This window comes from Cydia pomonella, chromosome 6 (assembly GCF_033807575.1).
Source record: "Cydia pomonella isolate Wapato2018A chromosome 6, ilCydPomo1, whole genome shotgun sequence".
Lineage (NCBI taxonomy): Eukaryota > Metazoa > Arthropoda > Insecta > Lepidoptera > Tortricidae > Cydia > Cydia pomonella.
In genome coordinates, this window is record NC_084708.1 from 21347844 (window position 1) to 21368318 (window position 20475).

General features: G+C 38.9%; 2 protein-coding genes across 5 annotated transcripts in view; one reads left to right on the forward strand and one right to left on the reverse strand.

The window, feature by feature from the left end:
- Positions 1-10281, forward strand: LOC133519311 (5-demethoxyubiquinone hydroxylase, mitochondrial). Its single transcript, XM_061853346.1, has 5 exons — positions 1-214; positions 7520-7600; positions 7702-7833; positions 8848-8944; positions 9982-10281. The coding sequence occupies exons 2-5, from the start codon at positions 7532-7534 to the stop codon at positions 10257-10259; spliced, it is 576 nt and encodes a 191-aa protein (XP_061709330.1). The 5' UTR covers positions 1-214; positions 7520-7531; the 3' UTR covers positions 10260-10281.
- Positions 2817-20475, reverse strand: part of LOC133519296 (protein shifted) — a 27083-nt gene continuing 9424 nt past the window's right edge. For 2 of the 4 annotated variants that reach the window (XM_061853321.1, XM_061853322.1), the window contains exons 2-8: positions 18933-19084; positions 17868-18110; positions 17037-17201; positions 12361-12561; positions 7313-7408; positions 6706-6909; positions 2817-3036 (exon numbers count right to left, since the gene is read on the reverse strand). In XM_061853321.1, coding sequence (XP_061709305.1) covers positions 2996-3036; positions 6706-6909; positions 7313-7408; positions 12361-12561; positions 17037-17201; positions 17868-18110; positions 18933-19083 — 1101 coding nt within the window. In that variant the 5' untranslated portion in view covers position 19084 and the 3' untranslated portion in view covers positions 2817-2995. Of the gene's footprint in view, positions 3037-6705; positions 6910-7312; positions 7409-12360; positions 12562-17036; positions 17202-17867; positions 18111-18696; positions 18795-18932; positions 19085-20475 lie in introns of those variants that run through there. The other 2 variants (XM_061853324.1, XM_061853325.1) reach the window with 2 other exon arrangements.

A 20475-nucleotide genomic window follows, 5' to 3' on the forward strand; every position in this document is an offset into this window, starting at 1 on the left:
AATTCCAAGTTTATTTTCGAAAACATCGATCACGTCATACAAAGTAGCGCCCACTAGCGAGCTTTTCTATAAGCTATCTGACGTTCAGAAGTAAACAGTTTCAGTTATTTGCAATCAGCTGATTTCGATTAGATTTATCTTTCACCCGTTAGGAAAAAAGCGAAAGTTTTGTGAATACAGTGGTTTGTGTTCATGTTCAACGTTTATTATTTATGTAAGTTATATTCCTGTTCGATCTACAGTAAAATGCTTTATATACATTGATAAATAATGTTTCAACACATTTCATAACAATAATCAAACAAGCTATATTTGTTTGTTGTTTTTCAATGTTCCTGATACAATAAGTAAAATAACATTTATTCTAGCACTTTTTTTTATAACTGAAGCCTGTTAAATATGTGTATTAATATTAATAATTTATGATAAAATGTACACATAACCTAAGCTAACCTAATTAGGTATTGTTTTAATATTTATATAAGTAGTATGTAGCACACATACGTGTGCTCGTGTTTTATAGTCTTAATATTTCGCTCCTTACAGTAGCTGTTGATTTTTGTATGAGTTCTAAATTTCCTGCTACCTTTTCCTGGAAGGATAGCTCTTTCTCCGGTTCTATTTTCCTTTAAAATGTATATGTAGTTTTACATGTATGTAAAATGTATAATGATTGGCCCAATATAGAATATTTACTTACTTATTCTTAATAGAATGCTGCAAAAGATTAACTCTGCTACTTTGTATATTAGTAGGTAATTATTATTGAATTAAATTAACAATGAAATAATCTTCTTAGAAATTCATTGACATAAATGATAACATGCTAAAATGCTAAATTAGAATACTTAATAATTTCACTGTGGTTATAGGAAAGCGGTAGACTAGGTATTTATATATATATTTTTATATTTTTATAATGTAAGTCTTCACAATGGTCGAGAAAATAAATATATATTACATGGTTCAGTAGTAACAGTGTGTCATCGCTTCAGTGCTAGCTGTTGTCTCTTGCTATATAGGTCTTAGTGAGCTTTGCCCTGACCACCCCATATGTACCAATTCTTCTAAATCTTGGGGTACAGGCTTTGTAGCCTGGCCATGTGACTCCAAAAAGTTTTTTGTCAAATATTAAATTTTTGATACAAGTTTTTATTGCTGACTGTACTCTTTTTAACAGGCTACTAAAACTCATCGAGACAATTCCAAAAAATCCAAACGAAATTAGTTTGTGTTGTTTTATCACAGAGTTCCTATGGCCTCCTGTGTCCATCATCAGATCAGCTTGACCTACCATAGTATTACATTGTCACTCAACTTACATAATTATGGACGGAAGTTTTAGCTCAATCAAGTAATGGGAAGTGGCTCTAATGTGGCATGCAAGATTTGACCCACAAACATATTACAAACAAGTTAAATAAAACCTTGTAAAAATTGCTTCAGATGATTAACATTTAGTGACGTTTTTCCATAATTACCACATTATTTTAAAATCTTCTGTTATCTACTCATTTGAACTAACTCTGCACCAATGTTGCCGGATCAAAGTGTGGAATTATATATTAAATGTCATCATTTCATAGATTTTTTTATACTACGTCGGTGGCAAAGAAGCATACGGCCCGTCTGATGGTAAGCAGTCTCCATAGCCTATGTACGCCTGCAACTCCAGAGGAGTTACATGCGTGTTGATGACCCCAAACCCCTCGTTGAGCTCTCTGGCAACCTTACTCACCGGCAGGAACACAACACAACACAAAATATTGGATGTTTATGATGTGATGGCACTCTCACATCTGGATATTCCAGTCTATATAGTTAGTTGGTCTGACATCCGACTCTTAAGTATTAAGCTTTCATGTGTCTTGTCAAAAGAATCCCGGTTTAAACAATAATCCTGATATTTATATTTATAGTCCAAATAGCTTGGGTGGATATGGGATGAAGAATACAAGAGGTTAAATTGGATGCTTACAATTTATCCCGTCTCAGTTTCTCAGCTATTATGATTCCTGTTGGTGATGTTTTGATTATCCTATAATTTCTATCAAAAATTCAATTTAAACCATCATTTTTGTTTATGACAGATTTTGATGTTACCATGTGATGTGTCAAAATCTGTTTAGGAGAATTTTTTTGCACTCTTCCTCCACTCATTACTTTGCTTTTGCGTTTAAATTTGGTGCATTTAAGAGCATAAACATTCACATTTGTAATATAATATTAATTTAATACAATGAAAAGGGATCATCCATTAATTACGTCACTGGTTTATGGGGTGAGAGGGGGTCATAGAATTTGTGCCGTCACTTTGATTTCATCTATGTATAAACGAAATTGTTTTGTTTTTTATTTATTGTACTATTAAACAACTAGTTTTTGTATTATAGTAGTGGAAACCTTTAATTGGCTTCCCTGATACATATTTATGTTAACCTAGTTTTAGTTTACTTAAGCTGTTGGTTTTCCGAATAAAATAAAATAAAAAAATTCATTCCTAATCAGTGTTATAAACTTTGTAATGATACATTTACTAAAATAATTCGAATTGGGAATATTACGCAAAACTCTGCATAGGGGGCGCCTCTAGCATAAACAGTAAACAAACCGCTTTGTCATATTTATCTGTAACAAATAATCTGTGAAAACTTGTTAAACAACCTGTTTACGGCATAGTATAATACATACAAGTTACTCTATGGCTTACAATTTGTGCTAGTGCTGCACTCTGGCGGCAGAACATTACAGTAATAGAAGTAAAACATTGCGTAATTGATGAATGACCCCCAAATGGGAAAAAAATTAAACTCATATTAATTCAATAAACTCTATAATTTCATATTGCATAAATTTCATCACTTATTACACCTAACTGGCATAGCACTTACACCTAAATGACTAATTAAACATACATTAACATGTATTCGTTAGAATTTATAATAAAATTAAGAGAATCACATCATTAAGTAGTAGTTCGTCACTGTGTATCGCTTCATCGCGGTCTCTTCAACTCACTGGACTCTTCAGAAGATCCTGTAACAAATAATTATATCAATAAAACGATCAAAAAATCTACAAAAATATAATTTTCCAAAGAAACCTACTCGCTCTTTCAAATTCGATTAGATATTAAAATAAAAATGTAAAAAAACCCCTACGCGCAAATATTTTTTTTGCCAAAACGCCTTATTTATTACATCATTTCGGAAAAGAGCTGATACTCGTCAAATTCTTTAATCAAACATAGCTAACCACCGCAAGGAAACTCGCTTTCACCTAAAAACAACATCGAAATCAGCCCATCCGTTGGAGAGCAACGATGCCACAGATAGACAGACATACATTGGCGTCAAACATATAACACTCCTCTTTTGCATCGGGGGTTAAAAAATAAGACCCTAAGACTGCTAAACGTCTTCAAAAAACTTTCATCTACCGCCGACCGCTTCCTGCACAATCCTATTCCATTATTGTCATATGGTTGATATGGTCCAATGTTCTGATTCGTCAACATTGCTATATCGTCACTTTCCTATCTTGTCCACATTCCTACATGGTCCACAGTTGGTCCGGGGCGCCAAATATTTAAATACAGGCTCCACAGTGCTAACCCATCCACATTCCTATATGGTCCACAGTGCAGGCATTGGTGGAGGAAGCCAACAAAATTTTTCAGTTGGAAAAAAGCAATGCAAAAGTAAATGAAAAGTGCCAATGTTATCTTAGTCAGGATAATGGGTGGTACAATAATGTTGACGAGCTGGCACTGTGGTCAATATAGGAATGTAGACGATCTGGGACTGTAGTCAAAATAGTGGATGTACGAATATTATATGGACGAGTTAGGAAGGTATATGACGATTTAGGAATTGTATTCTGACGACATGGCATTGAAGCGCATGCATGGCAGTAGCAACAGCCTCCTGAGGACTTTGTCTGAACGCTTAGATTGCCGCCTCACAAGGTTGTGGTGAGGTGGTGATAGGCAGGGCTAAATAACCTACCTTTTTGCCACTTTTAAAGTTTAAGTGTTTTTATGTAATTTCTTATCGGTGTAAGTTATTACGTTTACTAACAAAAATATGGATCACCTGGTCTGAATTAAACGATTTTTATTTTATTTTTGACGATTTAAAAAGGTGACGAAATAGGATTGTGGACAAAGCTGTCCTGAGTCGATTCGCAATACAAGGTTTTCGTAGTATTGGTAGAATACTCATATTATCATCTACAAACCAAATTCGCTCGCAATCGTTTTTAGGTCGCCACCCTCTTTGCTGTGCCCCCAGGGCAGTGACCTATATCGTGGATCTAGAGGGCGACTCCCGCGCACCCTCTGGCTAGCGAGGGGTGAATGACACGCGCCCGTAACAAGTGCAGCCCTTGACTTCGCTACGCTATTGATTTTTTGAGATAAGGCACGCGCGGATTTGTGTCTGAATAGAAAAAACGTTTATCCGCTTTTGATCGCCTTCCGGTATGTTCGTATTGATTGTATGAGATTCTAGTTTTTTGCAAATTCTTTTACGCAAAAAACTCAATATTCAGAAACTTTTTATTGAACCTTTATATTAAATCTATTTTAAAGAAGTAAATTTAAAAAGAAAGGAAATGTTTTCCGCCAAACATTGTCTACGGAAATAAAGTATGTATAAGAAAGTATATGTGATAGGCTACCTACCTACATCTTTGTTTCATATTTGTCTATTGCAAAACTTATCTATTGAGCTATGTAGTTTCGTCTTTTTAGGGTTCCGTAGCCAAATGGCAAAAAACGGAACCCTTATAGATTCGTCATGTCCGTCTGTCTGTCCGATTCTGTCACAGCCACTTTTTTCCGAAACTATAAGAGCTGTACTGTTAAAACTTAGTAAGTGGATGTTTTCTATGAACCGCATTAAGATTTTCACACAAAAATAGAAAAAAAAACAATAAATTTTGGGGGTTCCCCATACTTAGAACTGAAACTCAAAAAATCTTTTTTCATCAAACCCATACGTGTGGGGTATCTATGGATAGGTCTTCAAAAATGATATTGAGGTTTCTAACATCATTTTTTTCTAAAATGAATAGTTTGCGCGAGAGACACTTCCAAAGTGGTAAAATGTGTGTCCCCCCCCCCGTAACTTCTAAAATAACAGAATGAAAAATCTAAAAAAAATATATTATATACATTGCCATGTAAACTTCCACCGAAAATTGGTTTGAACGAGATCTAGTAAGTAGTTTTTTTTAAATACGTCATGAAATTAAAAAAAAATTTTTTTTTTTTCAACATACCCATACATGTGGGGTATCTATGGATAGGTCTTCAAAAATGATATTAAGTTTTCTAATATCATTTTTTTCTAAACTGAATAGTTTGCGCGAGAGAACCTCCCAAAGTAAAAAAAAGTGTGTCCCCCCCTGTAACTTCTAAAATAACAGAATGAAAAATCTAAAAAAAATATATGATATACATTACGATGCAAACTTCTAACGAAAATTGTTTTGAACGAGATCTAGTGAGTAGTTTTTTTTAATACGTCATAAAATTAAAAAAAAAATTTTTTTTGTCAAACCCATACGTGTGGGGTATCTATGGATAGGTCTTCAAAAATGATATTTAGGTTCCTAATATAATTTTTTTCTAAAGTGAATAGTTTGCGCGAGAGACACTACCAAAGTGGTAAAATGTGTGTCCAAAGTGGTAAAATGTTGAACGAGATCTAGTAGTTTAAGTAGTTTTTTTTAATACGTCATAAAGGAACCCTTCATGGGCGAGTCCGACTCGCACTTGGCCGCTTTTTTACTTAAGGTACGCAGTGTATCTAGTAAGTATGTAATGTATTTTCAAAAAACTAGCTTAAAAAATATATTGACTTTATCGGGGTATCGAGAACTAAAAATTATTCTTATAATTTTGCTTTAAATTTGATACCTATACCTACTACCTCTACGGAATTCGATAAGAATTATTTTTTGTAATTTAATACGAGTACTATGTCAGAAACAAAAAGTTTCCCAATGAATGACTTTACTAGTAACCCCATAAACCCCTCCCTAAGGAACAAGGTGGGTCGAGGGATACTTTACCATGCGTGATTAAGTGTTTTATAGGGTCACGCGATGCGCACACGACGGTCCCATTTGTTTTACAATTAGAATCTTTGTTAGAATTTGAACTTTGTTGCTAAGGCATTAACGTTCTATGGAGTTATTGGTAGGTCCCCACGCAACGCGTCCGCAGTCGCGTGCGCAGAAGTAACATGGTTACACCCCTTTTAATTTGCTTATGCATCTCCCCTTAAATAAATATCCGTAGGGTTGATATAGACAGGCGAGGCGCCGTTTAATACTCATTTTTTTTGCAATGGTAACCGCAAGGAACTCTTTTACGATCTAAACATTTCGAAGGAAACGTTTTGTGAATAATGAACACTGTTTAGTGTTCATTATTCACAAAACTTTAATTGACAAAGAAACTGCTTGATCTGCTACGATGGCAGTACCTCATTAGTCCGGATCGCAGAAATGCCCTATAAGCATATCCCTACCTTGCGGAACACGAAGGAACCTATATAACGTTGATAGGTACATGAACAAACAAGATTCTAACTAGCCGCTGCGGCTACGACGCATCTCGAAGTTTAGGTAGTAGTTTTGACGCCGAAAGTGAGTTGTTCGTTGTTCAGTAAAGTTTGTACATTATAAGATGTTTACCCGAGCTGCGATGGCAGGCGCGTCCTCTCCAGCCCGGCTCGCACACACAGGCTCCACCACGGCAGGAGCCATGCCGGCAGCCGCGCGCACACTCGCCGCCGCGCCGTCCAACCTCGCAGTGGTTGCCGCCGAAGCCGGCGGGGCAGCGACATTTATTGACGCCCTTGCAGCGCCCGCCGTTCAGGCAGGGGATCACGCATTTTGCTAGAAAAAAATGTAGTTTATTTAGGATTTCTTTTTAAAGCAGGCTTCATGATAATCATGTTTGAAAATATTAGCAAGTGCGTATCGCACGTAAAATGTAAGGTTACGAGTACTTAGATATTTTTACACCATCATTAATTTTTCATGGCAACACATCCTTTTATTAAATCAGGCAGTTTTTCGATATTCAATCAAAGGTTCAATAAACCGATCACGCTCACAGTTATTGACTTAAAAGAGTACTAGATAAAAAAAAAGTAGTGTAATGTACAAGAAATGGCTGTGGAACACGTACAAAAATGTCCAAAACTTAGCAATATAGCTACACAAAAAATTATATGAAATTATTACAAGCCTACCCATTAAAAATATTAATTACCTACTGATAATAAAAACCACTTACAAAATTCGCATCTAAGTCCGTAATATCCTTTAGGACATTCGCACGTATCCTTCTGTATACACTTTCCCCCGTTTAGGCATTTTTGTCCACATATTCCTGCAGAAAAATTAATATTTGTTAATATGTATTTGTTTAACACGTTGGTTGATCAGATGTACATACTTTTCATAATAATAAAAATAACAGTTTGTTTTCCCTTAATTTCAGAGATAAGTTACAATGAGCCGTCCAGCTATCTTGCAGCACGTGAGGCGAGCGCACTCAGCTACTTGGAAAAAGAACCCGCATGTAAGAAGTCATTCCTGTAATATATGTATAGACCAAGGAGTGGTGGCGCTCATATAAGAAGGATCTAAACATCATTCTCAAATTCGAATTTAATGTTACAGCTCGACAAGATAATTCGTGTTGACCACGCCGGCGAGCTTGGCGCGGACCGTATCTACGCGGGGCAGATGGCTGTCCTCGGCAACACGGCCGAAGGACCGACCATCAAACACATGTGGGAGCAGGAGGTCAAGGTATCAAACAACTCTATTTCTTACACCGTAGGTCCAAATTTCACTGGCAAATTTTGGGCTGGGTCTTATGGCTCAGTTTCATTGGTCGATAGGGCCCGCGTGCAGGGTGCGGGAGATTTCCATAAAGCATTCCATAGGAACTCTTTTTATTGGTCGATAGGGCCCGTATGCGGCGTACAGTGTGAATCGGCAACTGGTAAACCAGTACAACAGTACAGCGAAATTGTCATCGCGCGATGGTAATCAACAGAAATAGGCAGAAGTTTATTTTAGAGACGCAAAAATACTCGTACTACCTTGATGTCATGGCAAGCCACAGGTAAAACTTGTGACGGTGGTATATCACTCAATTATGCGGTTCCCTCATCTCACGATTGATCAGAGTAGTCTCTCACTCACTGTCTAGAGAGCGACAAAGAGAACGTAATGCGTTAGGGCCGGCACAGACGGACTGCAACCCAATTTGTACGGAAATTGTGCAGTCGGCGTGCAGTCAGAAGTCTAGGTAGTATGATTATCTTTTCTGTGCTTATTGAGGTGTGTATACTATTTTTCTGTTCGACGGAGCCCGAAAGCGGCAACTACGTTTAGCGCAGCGTGCCGAAAGTTTACTCTTTCCGGCACGGAGAACAGAAAAATATATGTGAAAGTATGTAAGCCAGTTTTACGCGCATAAGTATGGGATTTTCTTGGACTAGGCGCTACGTTAGGATTATTTGGTTGGCCTACCAGGTATAGAGACCGTGCGCGTTGGAGGGTCTGCCATCTTGTGGCCTAAATCGGAACCATAAACATGTACATTTACACGTCACGTGTTTTCTTGTGCATAGTAGGTTATGCCATCTTTTGGGCTACATCGGAACAATAAACATCACATTTACGCCTCGCGCCAAAAATCTGACGGCTCCTGTGCTGCCTCCTACAGTTTATGCACGCTCCCTATTAAGTATACAGACAATCGGTAGGATTATTACATTTTTTTATATGTTTATTATGATTTTCATTACATTTCAGCACCGCGAGCGCTTCGAACAGTTAATAAACGAATACAGAGTGCGGCCAACAGTGCTCACGCCGATATGGAACGTTGCTGGCTTCGTCCTTGGCGCAGGTAAGATGATCTTACACTTAAATACATGTTTCAGCTTTCATTTAATGCATTTTTGTTTCCAATCCGCTCATTTCAAGATTAAAATTTCAATGAACATAAGTGAGCTTAAATTACACTACTACTAGCGCCATCTCTTAAAAACATCGGGAACTAAAGTTGTAAAAAAGCTTCGCCCTGCCACCACCACGCGCGCATTGGCGCTCTTCCCTAAGTACAGAAAATGTTACGACTACGTTTTGTCAAAATAACAGAGAAATCTGCTCAAATCTGATCTGAACCTGAAAGATACGTTAAAATCAGTGCGTGAAACCTTGTGATATCATCTTTTCTTTCTTTAAATTGATTGCCTAAAGATATTTTGTGAATACGGCGGGGTAAGTAACTGTACATTACCATACCTGTACATAATCATTCGCTTCGACCACATGAAATAGCACACTCCATTAAGTGAGTACATCCCCGTCTTTTTTACGTGTATAGTTGAAGAAGATACTAAAAATACACACACACACACACACACACACACACACAAAGCTAAACTGTCGTGTCGAATGAGCTGTCCCCTGCGATATTTCCGGACCGATACAACCTTCAAACCTTCAAGAAAAGAGCGTACTCCCGTCTTAAATGCCGGCAACGCACTTACAACCCATCTGGTGTTGCAGGTGTCCATGGCCGGCGGTAATCGCTTACCATTAGGTGATCCATCTGCCCATTTGCCTCCTTTTACATAAAAAAAATACCAGCTGTATAAATCATTTACTTTTTTTTTTCGACTGTATTTGGACTTAACAGGGCATGCACCACCAGGACATGTCTCAGTACAAATAGAGTTGATTTTTAAGGCATCTTCCAATAGAATTTCATCTTATTTCGTTCATCTTACGTTCGAATCCTTTATTCATTTATTTAATTTTCCCAACTGTTTTATACTGCATTCAAAGATTTGATCAGATACCGCTGTAATGAAAATTGCATGTAAGTTCTTGCTAGTCTAAACCTTTTTATATATCTATCGAAAATAATCTCGATTCCAGGCACCGCTCTAATGGGGAAAGAAGCCGCCATGGCCTGCACCGTGGCCGTCGAAACCGTTATAGTGGAACACTACAACGACCAGCTCCGCACCCTCATGGAGGACCCCAACGTGGACCCCGAGATCCTGGCCACCATCACCAAGTTCCGTGACGAGGAGCAGGAGCACCACGACACCGGGATAGACCATGGCGCAGAGCAGGCGCCCTTCTATAAGGCGCTCACTGAGGTCATAAAGGCTGGGTGTAAGGGGGCTATCGCTATTTCTAAGAGGATTTAATATACGTAAATCGCAAATACAATTTTTTGCTTTCTTATACCTAGGCTTTCTACAATAGTTTACTCAGATACAATAGTTTTTACTGCGAAAGAGAATGAAGAGAAGAGGATTTAACCCTTTAACGGGCAAACTTCGATTTTTTATGGCAAAAATGACCACTTTTTTTTTTTTTTTATACCACGACGGTGGCAAACAAGCATACGGCCCGCCTGATGGTAAGCAGTCACCGCAGCCTATGGACGCCTGCAACTCCAGAGGTGTTACATGCGCGTTGCCGACCCTTTAAAAACCTGTACACTCCTTTTTTGAAGAACCCCATACTGTAGACCCTCGGGAAAACCTTATAGCAATGATTTTAAACTTCATTTGAAAATGACAGGGTTCAATTTTCCGTAATTTCTGATACTCGTCTGACCGTTACAGGGCGTTCCTGTAATGTCGGACTCTACATAAGGTTCGGACTTTACTAACAGGGCCGGATTTAGGGGAGGGCAACCGGGGCTACTGCCCCGGGCCTCCACAAAAGAGGGGCCCCCACAATAGAGAATTCGGAAAATTTACCATATTATTTGGAAAAAAATTGGGGCCAGGGGGCCTCCACTCCTTTATTGCCCGAGGCCTCCAGACCTCTAAATCCGGCATTGTTTACTAAATATTTTGTTACACATTTACGAAGTCTTTTCATTCCGAATTTACGACAGCCGACTTTTTTTTCCTTGCATTGTTGCTTACATCTAGTTAATATGTTGAATATCAAACAAAACTTCAGATGACAAACAAAACTTCAAAAAAAATTAAGCAAAAATCAGCTTTGTTATGGTGTTATTACGGTTCAATAAGGGTCGAAACTTGTAGAAATTAGTTAGTTTTGGTTGTCATCTGATGATATAAAGCGTTTCATAATAATTATTAAGTTACTCATAATTCTCATAAGTATTTCCGATAAAACTCTAGTCTAATATTTTCACTTCAGAAACTTCGGCATCAGTATCATGTTAGTGATTTTATAAGATAAGACGAGTAGTTTTTTATAGTCATCATGTTTTGATATAAAGTTGCAGCATTTAATATTGTTTCATTGCTGTAGTGTAGTAAAACCTTAATTCATTAGATACACAATAGTATAAGTAGATGTCCCGTAACTCAATCCGAGTTTGTTAACGTTTTTGCACTGCAGGAAGAGAGAGCCTTACCGCAGTACCTACGAGTATATAGCTCTCAGTAGTAAACTGAACCTTATCCCCTACACATACGGTATATAACTCAATAAGAGCACACGCGTGGTTCAGTACAGTTGCCTCCGTTCATACATTGTGGGTAGCGAAGTGCCGTTCAACCCATGTAGCCCTCAGAAGTAAACTAAGCCTTATTTACTAGACAATATGGTATATATTACCCCTTTCTCCCTGGTACTCTGCAGGGCAAGAGCACACGCTTGCTGCAGTACAGTTGCCTCCGTTCATACATTGTGGGTAGCAAAGTGCCGTTTAACCCATGTAGCCCTCAGAAGTAAACTAAGCCTTATTTACTAGACAATATGGTATATTTCACCTCCTTCACAGTGTAGTCCCTGGTACCCTGCGGGGCAAGAGCACACGCCTGGTGCAGTACAATTGCCTCCGTTCATACTTTGTGGGTAGCAAAGTGAGGTTCGACCCATCTAGCCCTCAGAAGTAAACTAAGCCTTATTTACCATACAATATGGTATATATCACCTCCTTCACAGTATAGTCCCTGGTACTCTGCAGGGCAAGAGCACACGCCTGGTGCAGTACAATTGCCTTCGTTATTTTTTTTTTTTATACTACGTCGGTGGCAAACAAGCATACGGCCTGCCTGATGGTAAGCAGTCTCCGTAGCCTATGTACACCTGCAACTCCAGAGAAGTTACATGCGCGCTGCCGACCCTAACCCCACCCCCCCCCCCCCCTCGTTGAGCTCTGGCAACCTTACTCACCGGCAGGAACACAACACTATGAGTAGGGTCAAGTGTTATTTGGCTGCGGTTTTCATACATTGTGGGTAGCAAAGTGCCGTTCGACCCATTTAGCCCTCAGAAGTAAACTAAGCCTTATTTACTAGACAATATGGTATATATTACCTCCTTCACAGTGCAGTCCCTGATAACCTGCAGGGCAAGAGCACACGCCTGGTGCAGTACAGTTGCCTCCGTTCATACATTGTGGGTAGCAAAGTGCCGTGCGACAGTGCTGTCCCATATAACCCTCGGGGCATTGGCAGATCTTCTCGTGGTTGCACCAGCCCTGATTGGCGCATTTTTTGTCGCACTCGGGATCCGGCCCTGTGATTGGATAAATGTTTTAGTGTAAATGTTAATAGTGACGGCGAAAGTGGATGTGGAAGTACAGAAAATTGGCAATGGCGGTAAACAATATGATACCCATATTATGATAAGAAGATAAGAAAATGAACCATAACCCGGAAAGCGACATTATATAGAATATAGATTGAGTACAAAATATAAAACTATATAGCAGCAAAATATACATCAACTAATATGACTGAAAAAACCGTACAAGCTCTCTGAGGCCGCAACGGAGATGGTAAACTACCCAATCGTTGCCACTGAAAAGCACTAGTTATTGGCTTCCATTTTTGTACAAAAGTCACCGCTGTTGCCTTAAAACAACTTTGAAGGTGCTCAACATTGGTGCAATGCCAACAATAGGGTAGTTCACCTAACCCAAATTATTCATATACCCCATAACGTTTCAGAAACTTGCTAGAGTTGGTAGGGTTAGCAGTTCAATTGTCATCACAAAAAGCTAGAGTAAAAACTTGTCGCACTATTAGTGTTCAAATGCAATAGTTAACAGCGTGTGATACATTTTCCAAACAACTGAAAATTAATTACAATAGGTATAATTCAACTGCTAAACCTAAAATTAAAAAAATAAAGCATGAAGTACCAACCTAAAAACGCAAATTCTGTGAGCAGAGGCACCGCGGTCGACCAATCCGCGCCCTCGGCGATAGTCCGGAAAATAAGGCAAGGGTTAAGGTGGTCTTCCCATTCGGTGCGAATTCGCACGCTGCTCCGGTCTGCGAGCGGGACATCGCTGTATTCGAGCATATCGCTGTCTCGCTCACACCTGAGCGACGTGCGGATTCACATCAGTGGGGTAACCGCGTAGGTAAGTATTGCAATTATGTATATCACTCGATTAGTAAATGGAGCAATGCGGCAAAATACATTTATGTACTCGTAGGTGAGGATTTATTGTAAATGCGTTATTAAGAATTTGGCTAATTTCTCTCGCCGCTTCGTCTAAATAGTGAACGCTAAGGGCCCGAAATACTATGTCAACTAGTAATAAATATACAAGACCCCCAGTTTCACAGCTAGAGTTTACTATAAATCGAATAAAAAAAGACCCCGACTGCTATAAGTGCTTGTTGCTAGGCCTACTTGGAACTTGAATAAAGAATATCTTGAATCAAAATGACTATATTTTGGCGCCAAAATTCGCCTTTCATTTTTTTTATATTGTCGATATACCCTATGTCAGTCCAGTACCACTTCTGAGATAAATCTAATGACACCTCACATATTTCAATCCATCGAAGGGTGTGGGATGCAGGGCGTGCCAAAGAATTCTAAATACATTCATACATATGTACGAAAACACAAATTTTGTTTGCGAGTGGGTCAAAACAATGGCAAATAACGACAATACCTATACAATAAACATTCGTTATCCTATCATCGGAAATCGGAAATCCCCGTCTCGACACGAGGCGGCGAGACCAAACTAGCGCCAATAACAAAACATCATAAAAGAAGTAATATAAAATTGTTATGTCTGTAATCAGCGAGAACAGTAAGTGCCCGTAAACCGCACAATACGGTCATAAACGTCCAGTGCCGCATTGTTCGAAACACAAACACGGCGGCGCGTACCCACCGTAAATGTATTATTAGTTAGGTCACAGGGACTGGAACCTTCTGGAGAACAATAGGGCTCCAAAACGGTCAGCAGAGTGACGCAGATATCTGGTAGAATATGATAGTCTGGGTCAATATCAGAACGTTTTGGCCCGCCACATTTATTTCGACATATTTTTGACGCTCCAAAGCTGGTCAGCAGAGGGACGCAAATGGCTGGTAAAATGGGATAGCAGTACCTACACCCAATTCTTGGTCAATAACTGTTTTAATCCTCCTAATTTGTTTGGACTCATTTTAGATGAAATGTTTTAAAACATCCTGAAATACGTATCTGAGAGCCTATCTTTTATGGAATCGCTTTTTAATGTTTCTCCATACATACTTCAACCTCCTTTTCGCCCAATGCCCTTTTCCACTCCCTTTCCACCCTTACGGGATGATTTTGGGATTGAATACTATTCTATACCCTTCCCCATAACAAAAACTGTCTAATTACCAAATTTCAACTAAATAGGTTCAGCTGTTATTGATTCCCGGTTCCAATTTCCACCCCCCTAAGTTTTAGATTTTTTTTTGTTGTTAGTTTACTAATACTATCCTTACATGCCAAATTTCAGCTGCCTAGGACTTCAGGAAGTACCCTAAGGGTTTTGATGATCGTCAGTGAGTGAGTTAGTCAGTGACGAAATCGGGGTATTTTAGATATGAATAAAATCTAAAGTATAAGAGCTATGCAATTGAAAATTTTTATGCTTAATAAGTATGTATGAGTAAACTAATTGAAACTATTGAATCATATCTCCAGAATTTTGTTTATCTGGTATAATCCAAATCCAAGTTATGAGGGTTTATAAAATAACGAAGCGCTTCGAGAAAAGGCAGGTAGTGCCTTAGCGCTTCGTGCCCCCAGAATAGGAAAATTTTGAAGTAAACTTAACGAGTGCTATGTGTAATTGCAACTTATAATAAAAGTAATAAATTTTAAAATACGAATAAATAAGGGTTAGTCTTTTCCTAAAATATTTTCAGACAGGGATCCGTGAAAATGTTTGAATTGTGAAAGTTGAAACTCTTTATTGCAGCGTTTCTTTTTTAGCATTAGTAAAAATACTGTTCAAATAAAAGTTTCTGGACCCGGGTATGTCCTTAAACTACGTCCAAAAGAGAGGTATGGGCAATGTGAATGTCATCTCGCCTTGTGTGGTAGGGCACAGCACAGCAGATGTCATTCCAGATCTAGAGCAGAGCCCAACTGGGGAAGTACCTCCACCTTACAGAAAACCGCAGCCAAATAACACTTGACCCTACTCATAGTGTTGTGTTCCTGCCGGTGAGTAAGGTTGCCAGAGCTCAACGAGGGGGGTGGGGTTAGGGTCGGCAACGCGCATGTAACGCCTCTGGAGTTGCAGGTGTACATAGGCTACGGAGACTGCTTACCATCCGGCAGGCCGTATGCTTGTTTGCCACCGACGTAGTATAAAATAATAAAAAATACTATCACTATCTTGATGTACAAGTCTCTTCTTGTCTTTTTCTAATGCAAAAAAAAACGAAGTACAGTCGAAACATGTATTTGAACGGTGGTGGGTAAATAAGATAAATAACGCGCAACCATAGACAGTTTTTCTGAGACAGTCTAACAAAAATATATAGGTCATTTTCGTTTTAAACCGTAATCTAAAACCATATATGCGACATGAATATTCAACCAACAAGATATACTATATTACAGCTTCATCAATTAGTCAAATAATTTACGAGCTTATCTTTAACTTAGCTAATGGATAAATAAAAAAAATGTTATTAGAAGGGGATGGGGATTGATAGTTGTATGGTTAATATCAGAATCAATCTTTTAAAACTTAATAAGTAGGTTTGAAATTAGTGCGAGTTCGCTCTACATCTTGTGTAGAGTATTTTGTAGTTAGGTTAAACCATTACTTATTAGTTTTTCACTTGTTAGTAACCAAGAGAAAATAAAGAATTAGAAAAAAAGTTAGTATTAGTCGGCAGCTATACCGAAAATCACTAAGTCTATCTGTACCTACATAGTTTACTTTTCTAGTATTTTCTTGTCTAAATTTGATTCATCATCATACGTAATAATAATTTACGGTTTGGGTACGAGCCATTTTCACATAGAAGCAACATTAATAAGCCGTCATGATTGAAAAGTAAGTACTGTTAATTAAAAGAATTCAATAGTAAAGTAAGCGATACGTCTGCGATTTTGTACCTGTTGGGACGTTGGAAATCAATTGTAATATTCTCTTGTCATATTCTAAATCTGTTGCTGATTAGATTCTTTAGGAATCAGCTGATGTTTTATCACAGGTTGTAAGTAGTGAAGTAATTGATATATTAGGTTTTTCATGTGATATAGGTATGGGATTTTCCATGCCAATACACCTAACGTTCGTTAACGACTATATCACGCTAACGTTCTGGGTGCCCAGTCAACTTGCCAATCGTTTACGCTCCGTAGCGTAGCGTAGTCATCTCTCTCTGTCACTCTTCCATATTAATGCGCCAGAGACAGTTGCGTTTCGTTCGTTACAGAGCGTTAATGATTGGCACATTGGCACCTTGTTATACGTACATAAGTGCTAAGCATAAGTGCAACCAATAAGGTGCTAATAAGATAACAAACCCAAGCAATGATACATTTTTGTAATTGAAGAAATGTTTGTCATTTTGGGAAAATTTAAGAATATATTGCATCAATAAGAGTGATATGGCCACTATTGTTAACAGTCAAATAGAACCCCGATACCGCAAAGCGGAGAGTTTAAAAAAGCAACCAACGATCCCAACAAGCTCAAAACCGCAGGCGAGTAAGTGTTAAAAATGCGTTGGCGATACAATACCTGTCCTTTCTAAATACACACCTCTCTGTGCGCATTCCTTTTTTAGACTAAGTCTGAGAGGCGTGCCGTTTAGCGGTATGCCCCGCCCGTGCTTGAGCACTAGGCCTATTTCAAATGTGGCCACGCCACTGTTGTTGGCCATGCATGGCAAAAATATACTAAATTCTGTGGACAAGTGGACATTGAACTGTTAGTGGACTTAGAATAACTGCGGAGCATTAAAAAAAATATATACATAGACCGTGCGCGTTGTAGGATCTGCCATCTTGTGGCGTAAATTGGAAACTTAAGCTTGACATTTACATTTCACGCCAATATACAGGGGGTTATTGTGCTGCCTCATACAGTTCATGCACGCCCCCTATTGAACCGTGTGGATGCGGCGTAAATTTACTGCGACAACTTTCAACGACTGCGTATTTGTATAAAAAGGGTTGTTTGTATATCATATCAGTCGATTGTCCATCAATCACTGATCAATTGGCGTTTATCAATGCTCACCCAGTGTGGTGACAGCATAATAGACTAAAGGACTTTAATTGTACCGACTCGCGACGCATTAATTTGTGCAGTAATTTGGCGTACCTAGTACCACGTTTTATGGTGCTCTTCGTTTTCTATTTATTTTTGGTACACTAGCTTCTGCCCGCTGCTTTGTTCGCGAAGTGTCTTTAAACTGAAACTATACACTCCCGTCATCCTTACACAAATACAGTTTAAATAGAATCATTCTCTATTTTATTTAATCTCTGACAGTGTTAATAATGCCCCGCTGTTTTTGATTAGCTGGTCAATAACAAAGCACCGCTAAGACCTACGATAGATTCTCACCTTTCGGCCGTTTAGAAGGCACCCGTCCCTGCGTCTTAATACTCAACACCGGCGGCTTCAGGACCTTGGGGTCCGAGCTGGTGAGTATGTCGAAGTGGTAGTGGTACTTCTTGCGCGACTTCCACGTGAAGTTAACGTAGCCCACCTCCGACGGGATGGTGGGGAGTTTGTGCGAGAATTGCGGGTCTAGGATGTATTGTGGGATGCGCCCGTTGAGGATGGCGAATACTTGCATAGATATACCTGGAATAGAGGTTTTGGTTAAAGAAAGGACGAGCACGAATAATTTCGTAAGTTGGCCCGCCTGTTTCTATATATATCACACGCGCGTAATTATAATTGCTGTCCCGCCCATCTTGCCGACGGTCAATAACAATTTCTGGGCAGCAATATATTTATGTGCGTGCGATAGAGATGCCAACAGACCGGTCAATGTACGAAAATACTAATGCTAAGTGTCTTTTCTATAGTCATCAATAGCACTAAATTACTAATAGTACGTTTATCTGGTCCTGGAGATCTGTATTACAGGTTTACGCCTAGTTCAGACTCCATGTCTCTCACAAAGGGTATAATCGAATTTGCCTTTGCTCTATATAATACTAATAAAAATAAAAAAAAGATCTATACGCGACAGTAAAATAGTTACTGTGAAGTACAGTAAAGTTACTGACGACAGTAAAGTTACTAAACATGCGAATTGTGAATATGTCACTCGTCTATCCACTGCGAGATATCGGAGGCGAAGTCCTTGTTGCCGTCGCGAAGCGCCCAGTGACAGCGAGATAGCCAACACGACGCCGATAGTAAGTAGAGTAACAAGGTTTACCACTAAACATACGAACTTGTCGCTCGTCGATCCATAGCGAGATGTCGGAGATGAGGTCCTTGGGTTCCCGTCGCGAAGCGACAGCGACGCGATAGTAAGTAAACGTACAGTAACTTACCACTAAACATACGAACTTGTCGCCCGTCGATCCATAGCGAGATGTCGGAGATGAGGTCCTTGGGTTCCCGTCGCGAAGCGACAGCGACGCGATAGTAAGTAAACGTACAGTAACTTACCACTAAACATACGAACTTGTCGCTCGTCGATCCACAGCGAGATATCGGAGTCGGGATCCTTGGGTTCCCGCCGCGAAGCGCCCAGCGATAGCGACATGGCCAGCGCGACGCCCGCGCAGAGCCGGGCGCGTAACGACGCTGAGCCCCACATGCTGTAACATGGAAATATTGGTGAGATTCTCGTCATTTTCATGGGCAAATGAAATATAACACTGTAATAAATTGAGAAAATGAACTTGGTGGAGCTTTACAAAAAAGGTGGGTTTGTTACGCACATTTTCATTACGTCACTTTCTTTTCCAAATTAACTTATTCCTCTTTAAAATATATATCAGGTAATAATTTCACTACAGAGTTGCTACCTCTTTAGCGTGGCAGAAGGCGCGTTTTTATCAGGGAAGAAGATCGTTATCCATGACAGTACGTTTCTTTACTTACCTACTTCCGGTCATATAGATTATTTTTGCAATGTCTATGGTTGCAATTTACAAAAAAAATAACAGTGTGGTATGGAGGCAATCTATGTGTATGAAAAGTCCATCAAAACACCTTAAATAGGTGGCGCCACAATACATCGCGAATTTTTGACTTTGATAAAAATAAACAAATCACTGACAGCGCACTTCACTCCGTCAATAACGTCTAATTTCATATTTGGTTCATATCATGTCCTTGTGCTACCCTAGCGCCACCGGAGAGATTTCGAACTATTATTTACAGCTGCCAGCTAGACACTTTATAGCAACAGTTCTCCCATAAGAGATTGTTCTCCTTACCTCAGTGTGGTTTAGAAAAAAGGTGTAAAAAAGTTGAATTAGTAACCCATCAAATAGTACGTACAAAAACTAAACAGTTTGGAGGTACCTTGAAAACTTCATTTTCATCACACTTGCTCGAAAAAGATCTTATTTCATGCAGGTGTATTGAAGGACAAAGGCCTATATTGTTTCCGTGGGAGTTATGGATTGTAAAAAAAAGCTATAACTCCCTAGGGTGTTATAGCTGTTTTTTTTATAATGTCACTTATTCATACAAACCAAGTAGCATAAATGAGTTTTACTTTTAAAATACTGACGATTATAATTTAATATTTATGTTTATGTTTAAAATCAAATAATTTAACAGCTGTTTAAAATATTGTTACATAATTTTCAAGCGTGGCTGAATGCCATATAGGTCTGTGCCCTCGATGCTAACCTGTCAAGAAATTACAAAATGGCGGACGAATGTTTGATATGTCACCGTATTTAAGAATTATTTCGTTTAAAATTTAGTTTTTTCTTCGCAAGTGTGATGAAAAACATTGTGTATAACTCCGGGGGTAAGAATATTGCAAACTCGGGTTTTTAATTCCCTCCAGCCTGCGGCTGCCGGGAATTACCACCCTCGTATCCAAGATTTCACTTACCCCCTCATTGCACAATGTACCATTCTGTTGGAAGAAAGAAGGTATGTAAAACATTGATACCTACAAAAATATTCATAGACACAAATTCGAACAAACTGCAAACTACTACGATATCACTATACCTATAATGAAAGC

Coding starts and splice junctions, on each gene's coding strand:
- LOC133519311 (XM_061853346.1), top strand. CDS start 7,532: ATGAGCCGTCCAGCTATCTTGCAGCACGTGAGGCGAGCGCACTCAGCT. Junction 7,601..7,701: donor CTTGGAAAAAGAACCCGCAT/GTAAGAAGTCAT, acceptor TTAATGTTACAG/CTCGACAAGATAATTCGTGT. Junction 7,834..8,847: donor TGTGGGAGCAGGAGGTCAAG/GTATCAAACAAC, acceptor ATTACATTTCAG/CACCGCGAGCGCTTCGAACA.